The 20,582-nt window shown below is 46.4% G+C and overlaps 1 protein-coding gene across 2 annotated transcripts; it reads left to right on the top strand.

Moving 5' to 3' along the window:
- The first annotated feature begins 6,438 nt into the window (after positions 1 to 6,438).
- LOC114079753 (zinc finger protein 211-like) lies at positions 6,439 to 16,897 on the top strand. 2 transcript variants are annotated; one of them, XM_027921142.3, is made up of 3 exons: positions 6,439 to 6,658; positions 7,718 to 7,838; positions 12,405 to 16,897. In XM_027921142.3, the coding sequence occupies exons 1-3, from the start codon at positions 6,626 to 6,628 to the stop codon at positions 13,880 to 13,882; spliced, it is 1,632 nt and encodes a 543-aa protein (XP_027776943.3). In that variant the 5' UTR covers positions 6,439 to 6,625; the 3' UTR covers positions 13,883 to 16,897. The 2 variants fall into 2 exon arrangements, with proteins under 2 accessions (XP_027776943.3, XP_034491181.2); XM_034635290.2 differs by lacking the exon at positions 6,439 to 6,658 and adding an exon at positions 12,075 to 12,151 and having other exon boundaries at positions 7,749 to 7,838.
- Positions 16,898 to 20,582: the final 3,685 nt, after the last annotated feature.

Below are 20,582 nucleotides of genomic sequence, written 5' to 3'. Positions count from 1 at the left end.
TGGAGAAGCTGTCACAGACCCAGTCCGTGAAAACTGGAGCATCAGAGAAGACAAGGATGACTCCAGAGTCCGCCGGGGGAGGCCTGGGAGTCTGCGGCAGCGCGGAGCCGGCTGGGCGCGAGAGCTACAGTGGACACCAAAGCTCTTCTGCGAGGCTGACATCTTCACCTTGACTTCCCCTGCAGTGGCCCAACCGTTGGGTGCTCCAGCGTCCAACAACTGAGATCCACACTGTGGCCAATCAGTGCAAAACATTGACAGTCTAGTTCACGGTTTACTGGTGCCTCGGAGAGATTCTTCCTCGAGGAAGGAGCGTCCACCACACCTGTTTTGCTTACTGAAACAGAGGAGTTGGCAGGACACAGGGGAGATTGTGCACTCCTGGCACTCGAGGTGACCAGGGCAGGCCGTGGTTCACAAGGTCTAGATGTTTCACTGAAGAGAAGTGGGAAACAGACGTGTTTTAAAATCATGCATGGCCTACATTATTCCTCCAAAGTCACGCAGTTTTGAGTTATTTAGATTTTTATTCACATATATTTTAAATTGTGAGAAAGGGTTGTTCGTCAGTTCTGTAAATAATTTTTATATATTTCAAATTAACAATCATACTACAATTTGCAAAGATGACTATGAACAACAGCTTCACCTGTTTGGTTTCATGCCTTGTGTTTGATTTACTTGAAGCCTGGCATAATGGCCTCTGCCTATAATCCTGGCCACTTGAGAGACTGAGGCAGGAGGATCACAACTTGGAGGCTAGCCTGGGGAAACTTACCCAGACCCCACTTTCAAGGAAAAATATTAAAAGGGCTGTGGATGTGGTACTGCTGTTCCCATGGGCCCTGCTCTCCCCACAGACACTGCTGTCCCCAGAACAAGGAAAAAAATAATTATTTGAACTATTTATGGTAAGTAGAACAACATACAGATAATCAAACGATTTTTTTTTCATTTAATTTTGGATACTATTGATTTTGACATCTACTGTGATTACTATTTTTCAGAACTCATGGGAAACACTTAGATTTGCATTATTCAAACATACATCAGATCACTTTACAAAGCTGACATTTCTACCCTTCCACCATGTTCTATCTCTGCCCCAATATTTATTTTTTATATAATTTTTAGATGTAGAGAGGCTTTTAGGTGGAGCTGAGGACAAAACCCAGTGCCTCACACGGGGTAGGCAAGCGCTCTACAACTGAGCTACAGCCCAAGGCTAATGTGCACCAATATTTCTGTTCTTCTCTTTTAAAAACATGAGTGCTGCACCTGTCTGTATCCTGCCTCTACCTGTGGAGTATATGCTTGAGGACAACCCATGTCAGAGCACAGGGCTCCCCTCCTCCCTGCAGAGACACCCTACTAGACACCCTCCAGAAAAGCCCAGAACTGGGTGAATGCACAGCCGAGTTCTACAAGACCTTTAAAGAAGAACTAATACCAATACTCTTCAATATATTTCAAGAAATAGAAAAAGAGGCAGCACTTCCAAACTCATTCTATGAGGCCAATATCACCCTGATCCCCAAAGCAGGCAAAAACACATCAAAGAAAGAAAACTTTAGACCAATATCTCTAATGAACATAGATGCAAAAATTCTCAATAAAATTCTGGCAAATTGAATACAAAATCGTATCAAGAAGATCGTGCAACTTGATCAAGTGGGACTCATCCCAGGTATGTAAGGTTGGTTCAACATACAGAAATCAATAAATGTAACTCATCACATCAATAGATTCAAAGATAAGAATCATATGATTATCTCAATAGATGCAGAAAAAGTACTTCACAAAATACAGCACCTTTACATGTTCAGAACACTAGAAAAACTAGGGATAACAGGAACATATCTCAACATCATAAAGGCTATCTATGCTAAGCCTTAGGCCAACATCATTCTAAATGGAGATAAATTAAAGATATTTCCTCTAAAACTGGAATGAGAAACAGGGATGCCCTCTTTCACCACTTCTATTCAACATAGTTCTTGAAACACTGGCCAGAGCAATTAGACAGATGAAAGAAATTAAAGGGATGTGTATAGGAAAAGAAGAACTTAAATTAGCAACATTTGCTGATGATATGATTCTATACCTATAAGACCCAAAAAGCTCCACCAGAAAACTTCTAGAACTATTAAATGAATTCAGCAAAGAATCAGGATATAAAATCAACACCCATAAGTCAAAGGCATTTCTATATATCAGTGTCAAATCCTCATAAAGGGAAATGAGGAAAACTACCCCATTTACAATGGCCTCAAAAAAATATAAAATACTTGGGAATCAATTTAATGAAAGAGGTAAAAGATATATACAATGGAACTACAGAACCCTAAAGAAAGAATTCAAAAGACCTTAGAAGATGGAAAGATCTACCTTGCTCTTGGATAGGCAAAATTAATATAATCAAAATGACCATACGATTAAAAGCACTATACAGATTTAATGCAATTCTGATCAAAATCCCAATGACACTCCTCATAGAAGTATAAAAAACAATCATGAAATTCATCTGGGAAAATAAGAGACCCAGAATAGCTGAAGCAATCCTTAGCAGAAAGAGTGAAGCAGGTGGCATCACTATACCAGACCTTAAACTATACTACAGAGCAATAGTAACAAAACCAGCATGGTATTGGCACCAAAACAGACTGGTAGACCAATGGTACAGAATAGAGGACACAGAAACTAACCCACAAAATTACAATTATCTTATATCAGACAAAGATGCCAAAAACATGCATTGGAGAAAAGATAGCCTCTTCAACACATGGTGCTGAGAAAACTGGAAATCCATATGCAACAATATGAAATTAAACCCCTATATCTCACCACGCACAAAACTCAACTCAAAGTGGACCAAGGATCTAGGAATTAAACCAGAGACTCTGTACCTAAAGAAAAAGTAGGCCCAAATCTCCATCATGTAGGATTAGGCCCCTACTTCCTTAATAAAACTCCTGTAGTGCAAGAATTAAAACCAAGAATCAATAAATGGGGTGGATTCAAACTAAAGTTTCTTCTCGGCAAAAGAAACAATCTGTGAGGTGAACAGAGAGCCTATATCCTGGGAGCAAATTTTTACCCTTCACACATCAGATAGAACACTAATCTCTAGGGTATATAAAGAACTCAAAAAGCTAAGCACAAAAAATCAAATAACCCAATCAACAAATGGGCCAAGGACCTGAACAGACACTTCTCAGAAGAGGATATTCAATCAATCAACAAATATATGAAAAAATGCTCATCATCTCTAGCAATTAGAGAAATGCAAATCAAATCTACTCCAACATATCATCTCACTCCCGTCAGAATGTCAGCTCTTATGAAGACAAACAGCAATAAGTGTTGGTGACGATGTGGGGAAAAGGAACACTCATACGTTGCTGGTGGGACTGCAAACTGGTGCAGCCAATATGGAAACCAGTATGGAGATTCCTTGGAAAACTGGGAATGGAACCACCATTTGACCCAGCTATCCCTCTTCTCGGTCTATACCCAAAGGACTTAAAAACAGCACACTACAGGGACACAACCACATCAATGTTTATAGCAGCACAATTCACAATAGCTAAACTGTGGAGCCAACCTAGATGCCCTTCAGTGGATGAGTGAATAAAAAAATGTGGCATATATACACAATGGAATATTGCTCAGCAATAAAAGAGAATAAAATCATGGCATTTGAAGGTAAATGGATGGAGTTGGAGAAGATAATGCTAAGTGAATTCCAAAAAGACAAATGCTGAGTGTTTTCTCTGATATAAGGAGGCTGATTCATAGTGGGGTAGGGAGGGGGAGCATGGGAGGAATAGACGAACTCTAGATAGGGCAGAGGGGTGGGAGGAAAAAGGAGGGGTCAGGGAGTTAGCAATGATGGTGGAATGCGATGGGCATCAGGATCCAAAGTATGTATGAAGATATGAATTGGTGTGAATATACTTTATATACAACATGAGATATGAAACATTGTGATGTACATGTAATAAGACTTGCAATACATTCCACTGTCATTTATTTTTTTAAAAAACCAATTAATAAAAAGACAATTATAAAGCAAGAACTGTCATAGGCAGATCTAAGACCCCATTTTGCTGCCTTCTATAAAAAAACATACAAGAGTTATTTCTGAGCAACTGAAATGGAAGCTGTTTTCTTATTTTAAAAAATTGTCTTTCTGTACTTTGTACCCCACAAATTGTACCCCACTCAGGATGCAGCGGTGGCGTGGTGAACTACATCCCTGGTTTGAATGCCCTTGTGGGTCTCCATGATTTTGAAGTAAATTCTCACCCACCAACCTCCACCCAATGACTTCCAACTCCTGCTTGAACCCAGGACAGTGGTCAACTGAACGGCAAACCTAATGCTTTTTTAGCTTCTGTTTATCATTTGCTTGCTGACTGTAGTCCTGCCTAGAGCCCACAGGTCCCCCTTATCAATGTTTTAATTTCTATGATTGGTTACCTTACATGACATAAGCAAGTCACTGAGTTGTGGGTTTTGTGCTTGCATTCTACTTAGTGGACCAGGAACTGCTGTCCTCCCACAGAGCTTGAGTCTCTGCAGTGGGGGACAGTCCCTGGCCAGATAAACAAAGCTCTCTCTTTCGATTTGAAATTCGGACTTAGAGTGCTTTCTGGAGAGACTCCCCATAACAAAGGGGCCCCTGTTACAGATGGGACAGGAGCGACGTGTGGGGAAGGGCCCATCCAGTCTGGGCCTGGGTTTGTCCCGAATCCACATCCCACTGGTTGCTCGCGGCCAGGTTGGTCCCGCAGCCGGTTACTGTCACCTGGTCCTCTCTGCCAGACAGAGTTGATGTCGCAAGCCCCGAACGTCCAGGGTGCGCCATGTCCCGAGAGCAGGAGCAGTCTATCGGGTGTGCTGTGAGGAAGGCGTCTGGGGCTGTCTAGATCCACAGGGCCAGCGAGGCGAGTTAGAGACCCACCTGCAGGAGGACCGAAGTGTCACTGAGCAGTGCGCACTAGGACTCAGAAGGCATACAGGTGGGCACAGGCGGGATGCAGGTGGGATGCCTGGAGATGCCTGTGGGATGCAGGTGGGATGCCTGTGGGATGCAGGTGGGATGCCTGTGGGATGCAGGTGGGATGCCTGTGGGATGCAGGTGGGATGCCTGTGGGTCGCAGGTGGGATGCCTGTAGGATGCAGGTGAGATGCCTGTTGGATGCAGGTGGGATGCCTGTGGGATGCAGGTGGGATGCAGGTGGGATGCCTGTGGGATGCAGGTGGGATGCCTGTGGGATGTCTGTGGGATGCAGGTGGGATGCCTGTAGGATGCCTGTGGGATGAATGTGGGTCGCAGGTGGGATGCCTGTAGGATGCAGGTGGGATGCCTGTGGGATGCAGGTGGGATACCTGTGGGATGCCTCTGGGATGCAGGTGGGATGCCTGTGGGATGCAGGTGGGATGCTTGTGGGATGCAGGTGGGATGTCTGTGGGATGCAGGTGGGATGCCTGTAGGATGCAGGTGGGATGCCTGTGGGATATCTGTGGGATGCAGGTGGGATACCTGTGGGATGCCTGTGGGATGCCTGTGGGATGCAGGTGGGATGCAGGTGGGATGCCTGTGGGATGTCTGTGGGATGCAGGTGGGATGCCTGTGGGATGCAGGTGGGATGCCTGTGGGATGCAGGTGGGATGCCTGTGGGATATCTGTGGGATGCAGGTGGGATACCTGTGGGATGCATGTGGGATGCAGGTAGAGGGCGTGCCTGGAGCAGATTCCTGGAAAGAAGCTGTCTTTCAGGTGCGGCTAATCCGACGAGTACAGAAGGAGACTTTTTCGCCGTTTTACAAATATATAGAGTGTGATAATAATCCTCAACACACAATAAAGTCAATTTTATGACTTAGAAACTTCCGGTGTAAATTAGGAACACAGGGCGTAAGCAAAAGTCTATGCTTTGTGAACATCCAGACGTCACAGGCCAAACGCACGTTTCAGGGGACAGGAATAGATGCCCCGTGTCCTTGCACCCTGCGCTGTCTACCCTGGCTCAGTCCGCCCCACCCCCTCGCCACCGCCTTTGGTCCCTTCTTGGCGCCAGTCTGAGCTGATGGCGTGCTCCCACGCATTTGAAGCGCGATGTGGCCGTGGGAACGCTTCTAGCTAGCTGCGAGGCTCTGTATGGGTCGGCTTCTTGGGTCTGAAATAATGTCCACATATTTAAGTGGTCAGTTGCACTGGAGACTGGCACTCCGCAGACACCGGCTGGGGGCCCTGGCGGCGCTGCGGGGACCTTTCCCGCGAGGTCGCTGTTCCTGGCTTCCCTGGGCGCGATCGTGGCCGTGGGAACTACATTACCCAGAAGCGCTTGCGCCCAGTGGCAGAGTGCTGATCCAATGAAGGTCCAGAGGAGAGGCGTTTCCGTGCAGGGCGTCTCCCTTGGGGCGGGACTTCCGGCGTTTTCCTGGAGATCTTTTCGGGGGCCCTCGAGCCGGTTCTGTCTGTCTTGTGTGCTGCGCTGGGACCCGAGTGACGCGAGAAGGCGCCGGAGGAGGGACGAGGATCAGGCGCTGCAGCCTGTGACGCCGCTGAGAGCGGCAGCGCGCGGTCGCCGCCCCGGTGCCCCCCCAGGAGAGCAGGATGGAGGCGGCCGCGCCAAGGGGCCCGGCCGGGGTGAGCGGCGCGTCCTCGGCCCCGGCCCGGGTCAGCGCGGGGCGCGGGGACGTGGGGTGCGCGCCGTCACCGCAGGGCGCGGAGCTTGGGGGAGGCCCGCCCCCGCAGGGCAGGCGCAGGAGTCGCGCCCTGTGCGCGGGGCCCGGCCGGGGACAGCCCCGAGCCCGAGACGCGGCCGGTGGGGTGTGGAAAGCCTGCCCAAGGCTGTTCCGGGAAGAACCGCGGGTGGTGCGCCCCGGAGGCCGAGGGAGAGTCAGCCCCGCCCGAGGCCAGCCGCTGACCGCAGGTCGCCCCTGAACCCAGGCGCAGAGGTGGCCCTCAGCTGGAGGTCAGTTGCCAGGCCTGGCGGGCAGGGGGGCCGGGGAGGCCCGTGCCGGGGGGGCACAGCCGTGCTCAGTCCGCCTGGCTCTGCCTCTCCCAAGGTCCCACGGCGGCACCGACCTCACAGGTAAGTGCAGGGCGCCCCGGTCTTACTGCTCCTGACTTCCACCTACCTTTTCTCTGCCTTCGGGTCTCTTGGACTTCGCCTGCCATTTCCCCAGCCCTGTGTTCACCAAGCTTAGGGTCCCGCATCTGTGTGGCCAGTTACTTGGAGAGTTCCCGTTTAGGACCTCCCAAGGAGGGAGGTGTGGAAGCTTATCCCGGTGCAGATACCAGCACTTGGAACTGCTTGCAGGGGAATGTGTCCCGGGAACTACAGGTCTCCTGCCTTTCTGATGGCAACAAACTCCGGGAGAGGGAGGCAGGAGGCAGAGCCAGGCTTGGAATGACACACTGTTACGTGGAGGCAGTGGGAGGTTGGGTTTAGAGGAGGGAGGTTTTCTACCCAAGTGTTGACGGGTTTTATCTGGTTGCAGAATGGAAAACAGAACGGATGAATGCAGTGACTGTTGGGAGCACCAGAAGAGCAGGCACCAGTGACACCAGAGTCTGGTGTCCCTTCAGAATTGAGGAGCTTGGGAGGAGGGTGGACATGGGGGCAGATGTGTGGGACAAGGATCATGGGTCTTCCAGAGTGAGCTGTTCATGATTTCATCAGTCTCTGTCCTGCCAGGGCAGGTGACCTTTCAAGATGTGGCTGTGTACTTCTCTTGGGAGGAATGGGATCTTCTTGATGAGGCCCAGAGACACCTGCACCTCGAGGTGATGCTGGAAAACTTGGCACTTATATCCTCACTGGGTAAGTCCCTTGTATCCACTGTTGTGGCCTGGGCTGCACTGCCTTTCTGCTTTTCCTTGGCAGCCGCTCTGTTCTCCTCAGATCTCATCCCCAGTTCCCTGGGCAGGTGCTGGGACTGAGTGCTTGCCTTCTTCCCTCCCCTTATGGCCATAATTCCTGCTGCCCCAGAGCATCATGGACAAGGATCAAGTGAGCCTAACAGATCCCACCTACTTGTCTTCTTCCTGTCTGGTGACTCTCTAGGTCCATGCACGTTCTTTTCCCTTCTTATACCTGACGGTCATCAGTGTCTAGTGTGCCATGAAATATAGTCACTGACATCATCAGTACTTATTTAGCCTGTTTTTACAAGAACTTCCCCCAAGGTGTTATTTATTTATTTGAATTGTGGTGAAATATATATGATATTTTATCATTTTAACCATTTTTAAGTGTACGTTTCATTGGTTTTAAATACTTAAAATTCACATTATTATGTGACTATCGCTACCTTTCTTCCATAGAACTTTTTCATCTTGCAAAGCTAAAACTCTAGTCATTAAGCAATAATTCCCTCCATCTCTTAGCAAGCACCATTCTGCTTTCTTTCTATGAATTTGACCACTCTAAGTGTCTCAGGTGAGTAGAATCATAAAGTATTTGTTCTTGTGTGGTAGCTTTTTCAAGGTCCAAGCCAGAATTTCCTTTGAAGACTGAATAGCATTCCCTTGTATGATGTCCTACATGTTGTTTATCCATCTGTCCACCTGTGTGTACTTGAAGCTACTGTGAATAATGCTTCAATGAACATGAGTCAACAGATACCTTTTCATGTACTTGCTTTTAATTCTGTGGACACATAACCAGAGGTGGAATTGCTGGATCATGTACTAATTCTGTTTTTTAAGGCACAACCGTACTGTTTTTGTTGCATCTACCATCCTCTTTCCTTAGCTTCCCCAGCCACTGGGATTACGGGTGTGTGTTAGCATGCCCAGTTATGGGTCTGACTTTATGGAAGCATGACACTATTTTAATTTCTGTAGCTTTGTGATAAGTTTTGTATGTGAGTCCTCCAACTTTGATCTTCAAGGTTGTTTTACCTTATTTGGTGACTCTTGGTAATCCATGTAAATTTTAGGATTTTTTTTTTTTTCTATTTCTGGGAAAAAAAAGTCATTGGGATTTTGATAGTATTCATTTTGTAGATCACTTTGGGATGATCCAGTTGGCCAATCCATGAACATTCATGTAATGCCTTTCTATTTATTATTATTCTTTATTTTCATTTTAGCAATAATATGTCTTACTTCCTTGGCTAATTAAATTCCTTAGTATTCTACTCCTTTTTAATACTAGGGATCGAATTCAGAGATGCTCTATCCTGAGCTCCATACCTATTTTGAGACAGTGTCTTAGTTTCTGAGGCTGACCTCAAAGTTGGGATCCTCCTGCCCCAGCCTTCCGAGTCACTGGGATTACCGGCATGCACCACTGCATCCAGCATTTTTATTCTTTTTGATGCCATAATAAGCACAATTATTAGTTTCCTTTCCTGCCTTTTTGTTATTAGTATATAGAAATGCAACCAATTTTTGCATGTTGTATTTGTATCCATCTGTTTGCTGAATTTGTTTATTAGCTATAACAGTTTTTTTAGTGAAATCTTTAGAGGTTTCCACATATATCATCTGTAAACAGAGATCATCTTTTTTTTTTTCCTATTCTGATCCTTCTTTTTCCATTCTGTTCCTTTTTATTTTTTTTTCCTCTTGCATAATTGCAATGATTGGAACTTCTAGTAATATGGTAATAGAAAGAGGCATACTCCTCTCCTTCTTGCTTTTGGAGGAAAAGTTCTCAGCTTTCACGATCTAGTTTTTTCTTTGTATGACTTTTATAACTTTATAAAATGTTCCTGGTTTGCTGAATGTTTTCCTCATAAAAAGATGTTTCATTTCGTTTAATGCTCTTTGTGTATCAGTTGAGATGCTCATGTGCTTTTTTGCCTTTTTAAAAAATGATTTTCTTACATTGAATCATGATTGCATTACAGGAATAACTTCTGGTTGGTCATGGTGTGTAATCCTTTTTGAATGCTGCAGAATTCAGATATTTGGTGATATTTTGTTGATAATTTTTGCATCAGCTGTCATCAGGAAAATTGATTTGTCTTTGTCGGAATTGGAATCAATAACACTGGCCTTAAAGAATGTGTTTGGAAGTGTTTGCTTCACGTTTTGGGGGAGGGTTAAAAAGAGTTCTTCAGTAAATGGTAGTAGAGTTCACCAGTGAAGCCATCAGGTTCAGAGCTTTTTTTGGTTGGTTTTTGGATATTAGTTTAATCTCCTAAATACTTATGGGACTGTTTAGGTTTTCTGTTTCTTCATTTTTTTAGTCTTGGTAGGTTTTATGTACTTGGGAATTTTTCAGTTCATCTGTTATCCAGTTGTTTTACTACTAATTTTATTGCTTTGTATTTTTGAAGATTGAGAATCCCCTACTTTCATTTCTGATTTTAGTAATTTGACTTCCTTTTTTTCCTCTCATCTAGGTAAAGGTCTGTCAGTTTTGATAGCCTTTCTAAAGAACTACCTTTTTGTTTCATGATTTTATTTGGTTTTTATCTTCACATATTAACTTCTTTTCCTTTTTTTCTTTTTCCTGCTAGCTTTGGCTTTAGTTTATTGTTTTTTTGTTTTTGTTTTGTTTTTATGGTAATGGAGATTAAACCCAGGGTGCTCTACCACTGAACAATGTCCTCAGCAGTTTGAGATAGTGTCTTGCTAAGTCACCCAGGCTGGCCTAAATTTGCAGTCTTCCTGCCTCAGCCTCTTGAGTTGCTGGGATTACACACGTGTGCCATCTCTAGGCTTGTGCTTCTTTTTGAAGTTCCTTAAGATGTCAAAGTAGGCTGATAAGTAGAGATCTTTCTTCTTTTTTAATATAAGTGGTTATGCCGTATGTTTTCCCCTTATTACTATTTTTGTTGCATCCCATAAATTTGCGTATATTATGTTTTTATTTCCTATTTCTTCTCTGTTGCATTGGTTTAAGATCTAAGATCATGTTGTTTAATTTCTACACATTTGTAAATTTTCCAGTTTTCCTTCTGTTGTTTCCAGCTTCGTCCCATTGGATTGGAGAATATTCTTTGTATGATGCCCTCTGTCTGTTTAAATCTAGCAGGCTTAGTTTACCTCCTAACCCGGTCTGTCCTGGGGAATGCCTCGGGTGCACTTGAGAAGTGTGTTCCTTCTTGTTGGGCAGAGTACTTCTGTGTGGTTGTTGGGTCTAGTTGGGTTATTGGGCTGTTCAGGTCCTCATTTCTTTCTTCCCTGGTTAGTCTGTTGTTGAGATTTGGGTGTAAATGTTTCCAACTGTTGTTGTAAAACTGGATATTATTGTAAAACTATCTTCCTCCCTTCAGTTTTTATTTTTTACTTTATGTATATGTGGTGCTGAGGATTGAACCCAGGGCCTCACACAGCCAGCTGCCACTGAGCCACAACCCCAGTCCCTCTCCCTTCAGTTTTGATGTCTGTTGTCTTTTGCTCAGAAAGTCTCATCTACTTATATTTAGAATAATCACTGACAAGAGGCACTGGCTTTGTCATTTTGCCATTTGTTCTCTATAGGCCTCACAGCTTTTTTGTCTCCAATTTCCTACATTGATTTTGTGTTCAGTTGATTTTTATAGTAAACTTTAATTCCTTGTCTTTTCTTTTATGTACTTCTATGGCTATTTATTTATCTGTGTGTAGTTACCATGGAGATTGCATTTAACATTGTAGTACAGTATTTGAATTTATACCACGTAACTTCCTTACTTTTCCTGTGTTCGGCCACTTGCTGAATGGTTCTGGGCCTGTGTTAGCTGCTCACATGTCCTGTTCTTCCTTTATCCTCCCAGTCCCATGCAGTTCCTCACCTGGGGTTAGTGAAAGAGCCTCCATGCTTCCCAGGATGTTCGTGACCCAGTCTTAGCAGGATGGGTTCAGCGAGGGCCTGGACAAAGGGAAGGGATGGCATTGGGGTTACACACAGGTCATGCTAGGAGCCAGCCTGTTCAGCCCTTGTCTTTATGTCATTGCTTGTGGCAGCTTGCTTTTACCTTCCCTTGTATATTCTTGACATTTTGCCATCTTTTCCTTTCTACAATCCAGCCCAGTGCAGATTCCTTTGTCTCTGGACTCACACTGCCTCCTGGGTGTCTTCTGATGTTGTGGTCTGAGGTGTACATGTATCCTTTAACAGAGCCTGAACCAGTTACTGTTCCAGTCCAGTTCTTCTGGGTCTAGAGGTCCCTTCATAGCACCACATGTCACCAGCAGGTATGGTCCTGCTAGGAGTCATGGACAAAGGGATGAGGTGTAAAACATGTCTCTCACCCTAAGTGCTCAGCTGGTAAGGCCTGTTCCACTGGGGGACCTTGGGGTCCAGGAATGCAGAGCAGCTGCTTCTGCAGCCTGAAAACAGTTGCATAGACTGGTTCTTTGCTTGTTGGATGAACATTGGTGATTCATGGCCACATCCTAATTAAGGCAGCATGTCCTTCACCATTCCTCCTCTGATGTCTGCTTTCAGGTTGTTTGCATGGAGTAGAGCAAGAGGAAGCACCTTCCGAACCAAGCGTTTCTGAAGGATTGTCACGTGTCATGACTCCCAAAGAGGGGTCGTCATCCCAGAATGCCTGCTCCTGTGAAATATGTGGCCTGGTCTTGAGAAGCATTTTGCAGTTGGCTCAGAACCACAGAACAACACATCCTGGGCAGAAGCCACGCACATGTGGAAGACAGTTCTATTTTGCTGCAAATCTTCAACAGCTTCAGAGGCAGCACATTAAAGAGCTTCCCTTCAGAGGTGACACTGACAGAACCTTGTTTATAAAGAGCTGCATGATCCATGTGTCGGGGAAGCCTTATACTTGCAAAGAGGTGGGGAAGGGTTTTCTGGCCAGCGTGGGATTTCCCCGTCAACAGGCCACTCACACAGGGGAGAAACCAAATGCCAGTTACAAGTGTGGGGTGGCCTTTCACAATGGAAAAAGTCTTCACCACTGGGGGGAATGCAAGAAAGCTTTTAGCCACACAGATACACTCGTTCAGTACCAGAGGGCACTCACAAGTGAAGGGCTTTTTGAGTGCAGCAAGTGTGGGAAAGCCTGTACTCGGAGATGTAATCTCATTCAGCACCAGAAAGTCCACAGTGAAGAGAGGCCTTATGAGTGCAGTGAATGTGGGAAGTTCTTCACCTACTACTCGAGCTTCGTCATCCACCAGCGAGTGCACACTGGAGAGAGGCCTTATGAGTGCAGTCAGTGTGGGAAGGCCTTCAGTCAGATCTACAGCCTCAACAGCCATAGGAAAGTCCACACGGGAGAGAGGCCTTATGAGTGTGGGGAATGTGGGAAATCCTTCAGCCAGAGGTCCAACCTCATTCAACATCAAAGAGTTCACACGGGAGAGAGGCCTTATGAGTGCAGTGAGTGTGGGAAATCCTTTAGCCAAAACTTCAGCCTCATTTACCACCAGAGAGTTCACACTGGAGAAAGGCCTCATGAGTGCAGTGAGTGTGGGAAATCCTTTAGCCGAAGTTCCAGCCTCATTCACCACCGGAGGCTTCACACTGGAGAGAGGCCCTATGAGTGCAGTGAGTGTGGGAAATCCTTTAAGCAAAGCTCCAGCCTCAGTTCACATCGGAAAGTCCACGCAGGAGAAAGGCCCTATGTATGTGAGGAGTGTGGGAAACCCTTCAGCCACAGCTCCAACCTTAGGAACCATCAGAGGGTCCACACTGGAGAAAGGCCTATTGAGTGCAGTGAGTGTGGGAAATCCTTTAGCTGCAAATCTAACCTCATTAAACACCTGAGGGTCCACACTGGAGAAAGGCCTTATAAATGTAGTGAATGTGGGAAGTCTTTCAGCCAAAGCTCCAGCCTCATTCAACACCAGAGAATTCACACTGGAAAAAGGCCTTATCAGTGCAGTGAATGTGGGAAATCCTTTGGCTGCAAATCTGTCCTCGTTCAACACCAGAGAGTTCACAGTGGAGAAAGGTCTTAGCTATATAGGGAATGTGCACTTTTTATTTAGTGGAATCATTGGAGGAGAGCACCTGTAAGAGCAGCCTACCTGGATTGAAGCCCAGCAACTGAAGGTGCATGGCAGAGAGATTCCCTTCAGTTCAGGTTTGTGGAAGCTCCAAGGATCTGTGTTACAGTTCCTAGCATCCATAACCCTTGCAGTTTAGGTTACTGACAGTTTCTGAGACAGAAGCCATTTCACTGCCACTTGCTAAGTCCAGCTGTGTCAGTCACCACGCCACCATGTTCAGAGAAGCTGATCTGTGTTCTCCCATTGCTGGAGGTAATGAGTAGTCTGAGCCCACATTCCCTTCTTCAAAAAGCTGGGGCATGAACCTGACCCAGTTTTGTACCGGAGATCCTGATAGAAGTAAACTCTTTCAGGGACACATTTCTTGTGACGATGTTGGGGTTTTTTGTTTGGGTGGTTGGTTGGGTTTTTTTCCACAGCCTCTAAGACACTAACCTGGGAACTACTTGCCTCACATTTGTTTTGTTTTGAGGGCTTTATTGTCTGAAGCACCTGTAATCTTGGGATTCTGTTCACTCTGTGAGATGGCTTAAAAACAGGATTGGTCCCAGCCAGCATTAAACAGCTGTGGTGTGTGGGGGTGGCACAGGGAGGTCACATAATTCCAAGCCTCAGAGACATTGGTTTAATGGAAGAATGCGACTCTCTTCCCAGTTTTGTCCTAATATGAATTGTTGCCCGAGGCCCCCTAGGAGCTTCAGGGCCTTCTGGTCCTGCGTGGTGGAGTATATGCAGGATGTTTTGTGGGCTGGGGACACCTCGAGGCAGGACGTTCTGACAACTCCCAGTGCTGCCCGGAGCAGCGTGAACTGTGGCACAGGACATCACGTGATGCCTGGCACCGTGTCGGCCGACTGAGAGAGTCGAGTGCCTGATCCCCGTCATTCTGTGGGCTTGTGCCTGGGGAAACTGATTGGGACAGAAACACTGGGTTCACAGGACTTGGAGGAGATCGCAGCAAACTAGATTCTAGTGATGGTGCGGGTTTGAGGTGTGCACAGAATCTCACGGTCTCCAGGGATGTGCACCTTCGGATCTGCGGTCATTGTCAGGGGGAAAAAAAAAAGTTCTGTGTGTTCCACTCAGGTAGCCTTTCTGGAATGTTCCCTGAAGGCCAGGAAAACAAGCATGGCGGGAAGGGAGATCCCCACTCTAGCAAGGTGGCTTTGTGACCAGCCACCATCCTGTGTAGAAGTGAACGTCACCAGTCACTAATACTTTCTGCCACTGAGGCAAGGTTGTCCCCATAAGGTCACCAAGAAGGAGGTGGAGTTCGTGTGGGGTTACCAGGCCTCACAGTGAACCACTAGGCTCACTGCAGTCATCACGTGAACGCTGTGCACCCTGACCTACCTCGTGCCCTTCGTTGGCCCATGCCATCCCTGGCCGCCAGGCCACCTTTCCTCTGTCTTCCCCGATGGCTTAGATTGTGTTAGCAGGACGTGGATGACTTGATTCACAAAATGTTTATTTTTCTAGTTTCATTCATGATTATTATTTTGAGATTCTTCTGCTGTGTGAGCTGTTCATTTTTATTGCATTTGGCCATTCCTTTAGGTTGTTTCTGGGTTCTGGCTAATGCCAAAACAGTGAAGCTGCTACAGCATGTGCACTTGTTTACATATTTATGTCAGCTACTTTGGGGTCAGTGACTCAGGTGCAAAGCTGAGACACAGGGCAGGCGACAGTCAGCTTGTTAAGAAACCACCAGGCTGTGAGCGGGGGCCTGTGGGGCTGTGGGGACTTCGGTTCTTCCACATCCTTGCCGATACTCAGTGTGGTCCTTGGGATTTACTACATCCATAGTGTGTAGTTTTAACTGCTTTTCCTTAAGCATTCATAACGCTGGACCCTTTTTCATGAATTTGTGACCCGTATGTATTCTTTGGTAAGATTCTGTTCATAGAGGAACAGGGAAGTGGTAGCAAGGGGCAGGTTTTAAAGCTTGTTTTAAAAACTGTAATGCATGTATAATTGACAAAGCATAAACATTTGGAATGTGTTTGGACGTTTTGCTGTTTATACCTGAAATTTTAAAAATCCATTGAAGGGCTGGGGTTGTGGCTCAAGCGGTAGCGTGCTTGCCTGGCATGTGTGTGTGGGGCACTGGATTCGATCCTCAACACCACATAAAAAATAAAGTCATTGTATCCACCTAAAACTAAGAAAAATAGATATTTTTAAAAATCCGTTGAAAGCAAAATGTGTGATACTGGCAGTGATTCAGTTAGGTTGTTTGTAATTCAATCCGTTCTTGAAAAGAAAATCATAAACTTAAGCCAGGTGGATGGACGCCTGTCATCCCATCAACTCGGAGGCTAAGGCAGGAGGATTGCAAGTTCAAGGCCAGCCTCAGCAACTTAGTGAGACCCTGTCTCAAATAAAAGAAACTGGGGTTGTAGTTTAGGAGTAGAGTGCCCCTGGGTTCAATCCCCAGGAAAGAAAGGAAGGAAGGAAATCAAACTTTGAAGGTATTTTTCTCACAAAGGATTGGAAAGAGTGATCTAAGTTGCAGTCAGATGGGATTGAGTTGCTTGGAGTGCTGTTACATAGTGGGTGTAATTGTATACTGCATATTCAAAGCTAGAAAAAGGGATTTTGAATGATTTCATCAAAAAATGGTAAATGATGGCTGGGGCACGGTAGCACACACTTCAGAGTGTGCTTCAGAGGCAGGAGGATTGCCAGTTCAAAGTCAGCCTTAGCAAAAGCAAGGCCCTAAGCAACTCAGCAAGACCCTGTCTCTAAATAAAATATAAAAAGAGCTGAGGATGTGGCTCAAGGGTTAAGCACTCCTGGGTTCAATCCCCAGTACCCCCCTAAAAAGAATGTTGTGATAAATGAAGTCATTATGATTCCACATGTATACATTTATTGAAATATCCCACAGCATCCCATGAAGATGTACAATTTTGTGTTTTTTACGTCAGTTTAAAGTAAATAAAGGGTTTTTAAAGAATGTTATTAATATATTAATTAGATTTATTTGGAGTCAAAAGTCCATTCTTATATGAGTCCTGGAATTTTGTTTTGTTTTTGTTGACTGAAGAGCCTTAAAATAATCTAACAATTCAGTCTGAGGTTCTGTAAAGTGATGAGAATTTCCATAAATTTGGAACACTCAGAGGGGGCATGTTTATAAAGCACTATGCCCTTGACTGTACGAGCACATTTACAAACAATACCAGCCCCTAGGTCCCCTGGCTGCCAGTGTGTATACATTAGGATTTATTGATAACCGCATCGCAGCTGCCCCTACCTTATATCGGTACATTCTGTGATCCCGGAAAATCAATAGCCTAAGTATGTGGGGGAGAAACATTGCTCCCTGTTGTCACGTGACCTGGTGGAGCAGAGGGTGGGGGCTGTGTGAAGCCTCTTGCAAGCCTTTGGCCCCTTCCTGAGGGAGGGCACTTCCGATCCGCAGGTCTCCTGAAGCAGCCCCCCAGCCGTGGACATTCACTTCCAACTTAAATTCCGAAGGCCCAGCATCAAACCCAGCAGCACCCAGTAAAGAAGCAGCTGAGCGAGGTCACAAGCAGGGCTCTTTAGGTGACTCTGCTTCTCTTCTGCCCAGGACAGGCCAGGGTCCCATGGATCACGTTGTACCAAAGAGCCTGGGTCTTGAAAACCACCCTCATTCTGGGTGGAGGTGCATGTCTGAGATCCCAGTGACTCGGGAGGCTGAGGCAGGAGGGTGGCAAGTTCCAGGCACCTCAGGCAACTTTGCAAGGCCCTAAGCAACTGAGACCCTGTCTCAAAATAAAAAGGGCTGGGGATGTGACTTGATGCTTAAGCACCACTGGGTTCCATCCCCAGTAAAGTTGGGGAGGGGTGTGGAGTCAGTCCCAGCATAGACTACAGAGATGGGATTGTGACAGTATTTTTTTTTTTTTTTAATTTGTAGGTCCTAGCTAGGCGTGGTGCACACGCCTGTGATCCCATCAACCCACCGGCTGAGGCAGGAGGATTCCAAGTTCAAAGCCAGCCTCAGCAACTTAGCAAGACCCTGTCTCAAAGTTTTAAAAAATGCATTTAAAGGGGGCTGGGGATGTAGTTCAGTGTTAAAGCATGCCAATCCCCAGAACCTCAAAAATCGATGAATACAGTACTTGTAGGTCCTGACAGCACTTCCAGTCGGCCGGAAGGATGAGTGTGTGAGTGATAACGGAGAGCGATCCTGAGCTGCGTCCTACCACATTAACCCAGAGCGGCCCTCGGGAGCCTCAGCAGTTAAACCTTGACCGAATCGCAATGGGTACAATAGGAGTCTTACACTTTTTATTTATTTATTTTTTTTAAGTTTCCAGATTTGAAAAGATTAGTTGAAAATGCTTTTCCTGGTTTCTTAGCATCATTAAAGTTCTCGCGGCTGCTGTTTATTTATTTATTTATGTTTTGGGGCTGCAATCCTGGCTCCACCACCCAGCTACAGCCCCAGCCCTTTCTGTTGACCGAAAAGCCTTAAAATAATCCAATTTCTCATAATTTTTCTCTTACCAGCCAGTGTTTACTCAGTGACTGATATCCTTGGGGGAAAGCAACATTAAAGCAATGATCTGAAGTATAATATCTATTATCCGCAAATCCAAAGAAGGAAATTAAAATCAGTAAAGGAGAAAATATTTTTAACAACTTTAAAATTTTTAAAAAATAAATTTATACAAGGGAGTGTTTGGAAGAAATGGGATGGGGAAATGGTTCCAGGAGTGAACAAAACACTCTCCTACACCAAAGCGGAAAAGGGAAGGGAAACAGACGCCCCAACTAAGGAAGGCCGCTGAAGCATTGGGGTCAGGCCGCCCGCGCAGTCTGCAGACCCGGCGACCGGCCGGCGCCGCCCTGGAGGAGGCGCCAGGAGGAGGCTGCAAGGCGTCCGCCCAGGGATGCGCCCAGCGAGGCCGCGCGAGCTGCGGCTCAGGGAGGCCCTCACGGGTCAGACGCGAGGCCCCAGCCCTCCCCTGCCTCCAACGCCACCAAGCTAGTGGCATCTGGGGACCCGATGGGAGGCGGGGGTCCCCAGGAGGCCGTCAGCGCTGCGCAGAGTCTAACCGTGTCCTTAATGTCCTTCAAATGAGAAACCGCGTCCGCCGAGTCCCCCGAGTCCGGCAGAAGGCGCCCCCGATGCAGGGCCCACGTCCTTCCCGTCCCGCGGGTCGCGGTCCTGCCCGGCCTCCGCCGAGGGCTCGAGGGTCCGGGCGAAGGCGGCCGGCCGGCTTTTCCTTGTGACTCCTCTTGCGTCAGCCTCCCTGCCAGCTGGGATTGGAGGCTGCCTCTGGCCTCACTCACTGAGGAGGCAAGTTCTCATGAGAGAGAAGCAAGATGCCCCCGGTCAAAACCTGCCCATCCAGCTTCCCCAACAGGAGAACTGAGCCACAGAAAAGCTTGCAAACACCTCGAATCTGTACTGTTCGACTCTTTTCAAATGGTTATCGTGTCATTAAAAATCCAAAGAAAACATATGATGGATATCTCCCATCTCTAACATTACCATGAAAGAATGGAAATCTCTGTGGTGGCTGCTCATATGTCATGGATGCATCAAGACATAAGCTCATTTACATGATAAAACAACTCATGGGTGTAAAAACTCATAACTCTGAAGTAAAACAGGATGATTTCATTATATAAAATGTTTTCAAAGTCCCATGTTGGAGCACAGCTTGGTGGTACCCATCTGTAACCCCAGAAACTCAGGAGGCTGAAGGGTTAGCAAGTTCAAGGTCAACCTTAGCAACTGAGCAAGACCCTGTCTCAATCAAAAGGGCTGAGGATGTAGCTAAGTGATAAAGTTCAATCCTGAGTACCAAAAATCAAACACCAAAGCTCCATGTCGGAGACTGTTTGCTGCCACCGTGTTGATGGATGAGCTCATGTGAAGCCTACTTCCTCCTGACCCCAGGGAAGATCTAGAGCATGAATAGCACGGAAAATTGGGGCCTCCTGGAGGTGCAGGGTGGAGCCTTCTACCAAATTCACAGTCCTGACCCCCCGCCCCTCAGCCCTCAGGAGGCATCTTTCAAACATGAAGTGTGCACCCACCTCTCCTTCCCACATAAGTGGCCCCTGCCATCTCTTTGCTGGGTTCAGAATTCCTTCTCCAGAGTCCTGGAGCCCCCTCTGTTTGGAACTGGCACAGGAGGAGAGAGAACACTGGGTTTCTCTACCCCATTTGTAATCCATAAATCTCTGAAAATTTTTTTAAAAAAGTTTCAGTAAGTTTGTAATGAATCACTCACAACAAATTCCATAAAATTTTGACATGAGACTTGACCAGAATTTATGTCAGCTTGAGGCTGAACTTTACATTCCCACTGGTATGAATCTTGTTACATGTCACTGCAGTAACATCCACGTGGTTGACTCCACAGCCCAGGGGTGGCATCTGTGGAGTCAACCACGTGGATATTACTGCAGTGACATGTAACAAGGTATTTTTCTTTCTCCTCTCAATCTGACATAAGTTCAGCCTCAGTCTGACCTGGGTGAAAACTGTGGTGGTGATCCAATCAACAGGCAAGCTTCATCCAATCACACCTTAAACCAAGTGTGGTTCTCAGGCTCTATAAAAGGGAGGAGCCTTGGGAGGTAGATTGATGCTGAGCAGAAGCTCCTGTGCAGCCCAGGAGTATCCCTGTCTGAAGCTCAC

The sequence above is a fragment of the Marmota flaviventris genome, chromosome 18 (genome assembly GCF_047511675.1).
Source record: "Marmota flaviventris isolate mMarFla1 chromosome 18, mMarFla1.hap1, whole genome shotgun sequence".
Taxonomy (NCBI): Eukaryota; Metazoa; Chordata; class Mammalia; order Rodentia; family Sciuridae; genus Marmota; species Marmota flaviventris.
Note: the sequence above shows the minus strand (reverse complement) of the source record. Positions and strands in the feature narration are given on the sequence as shown.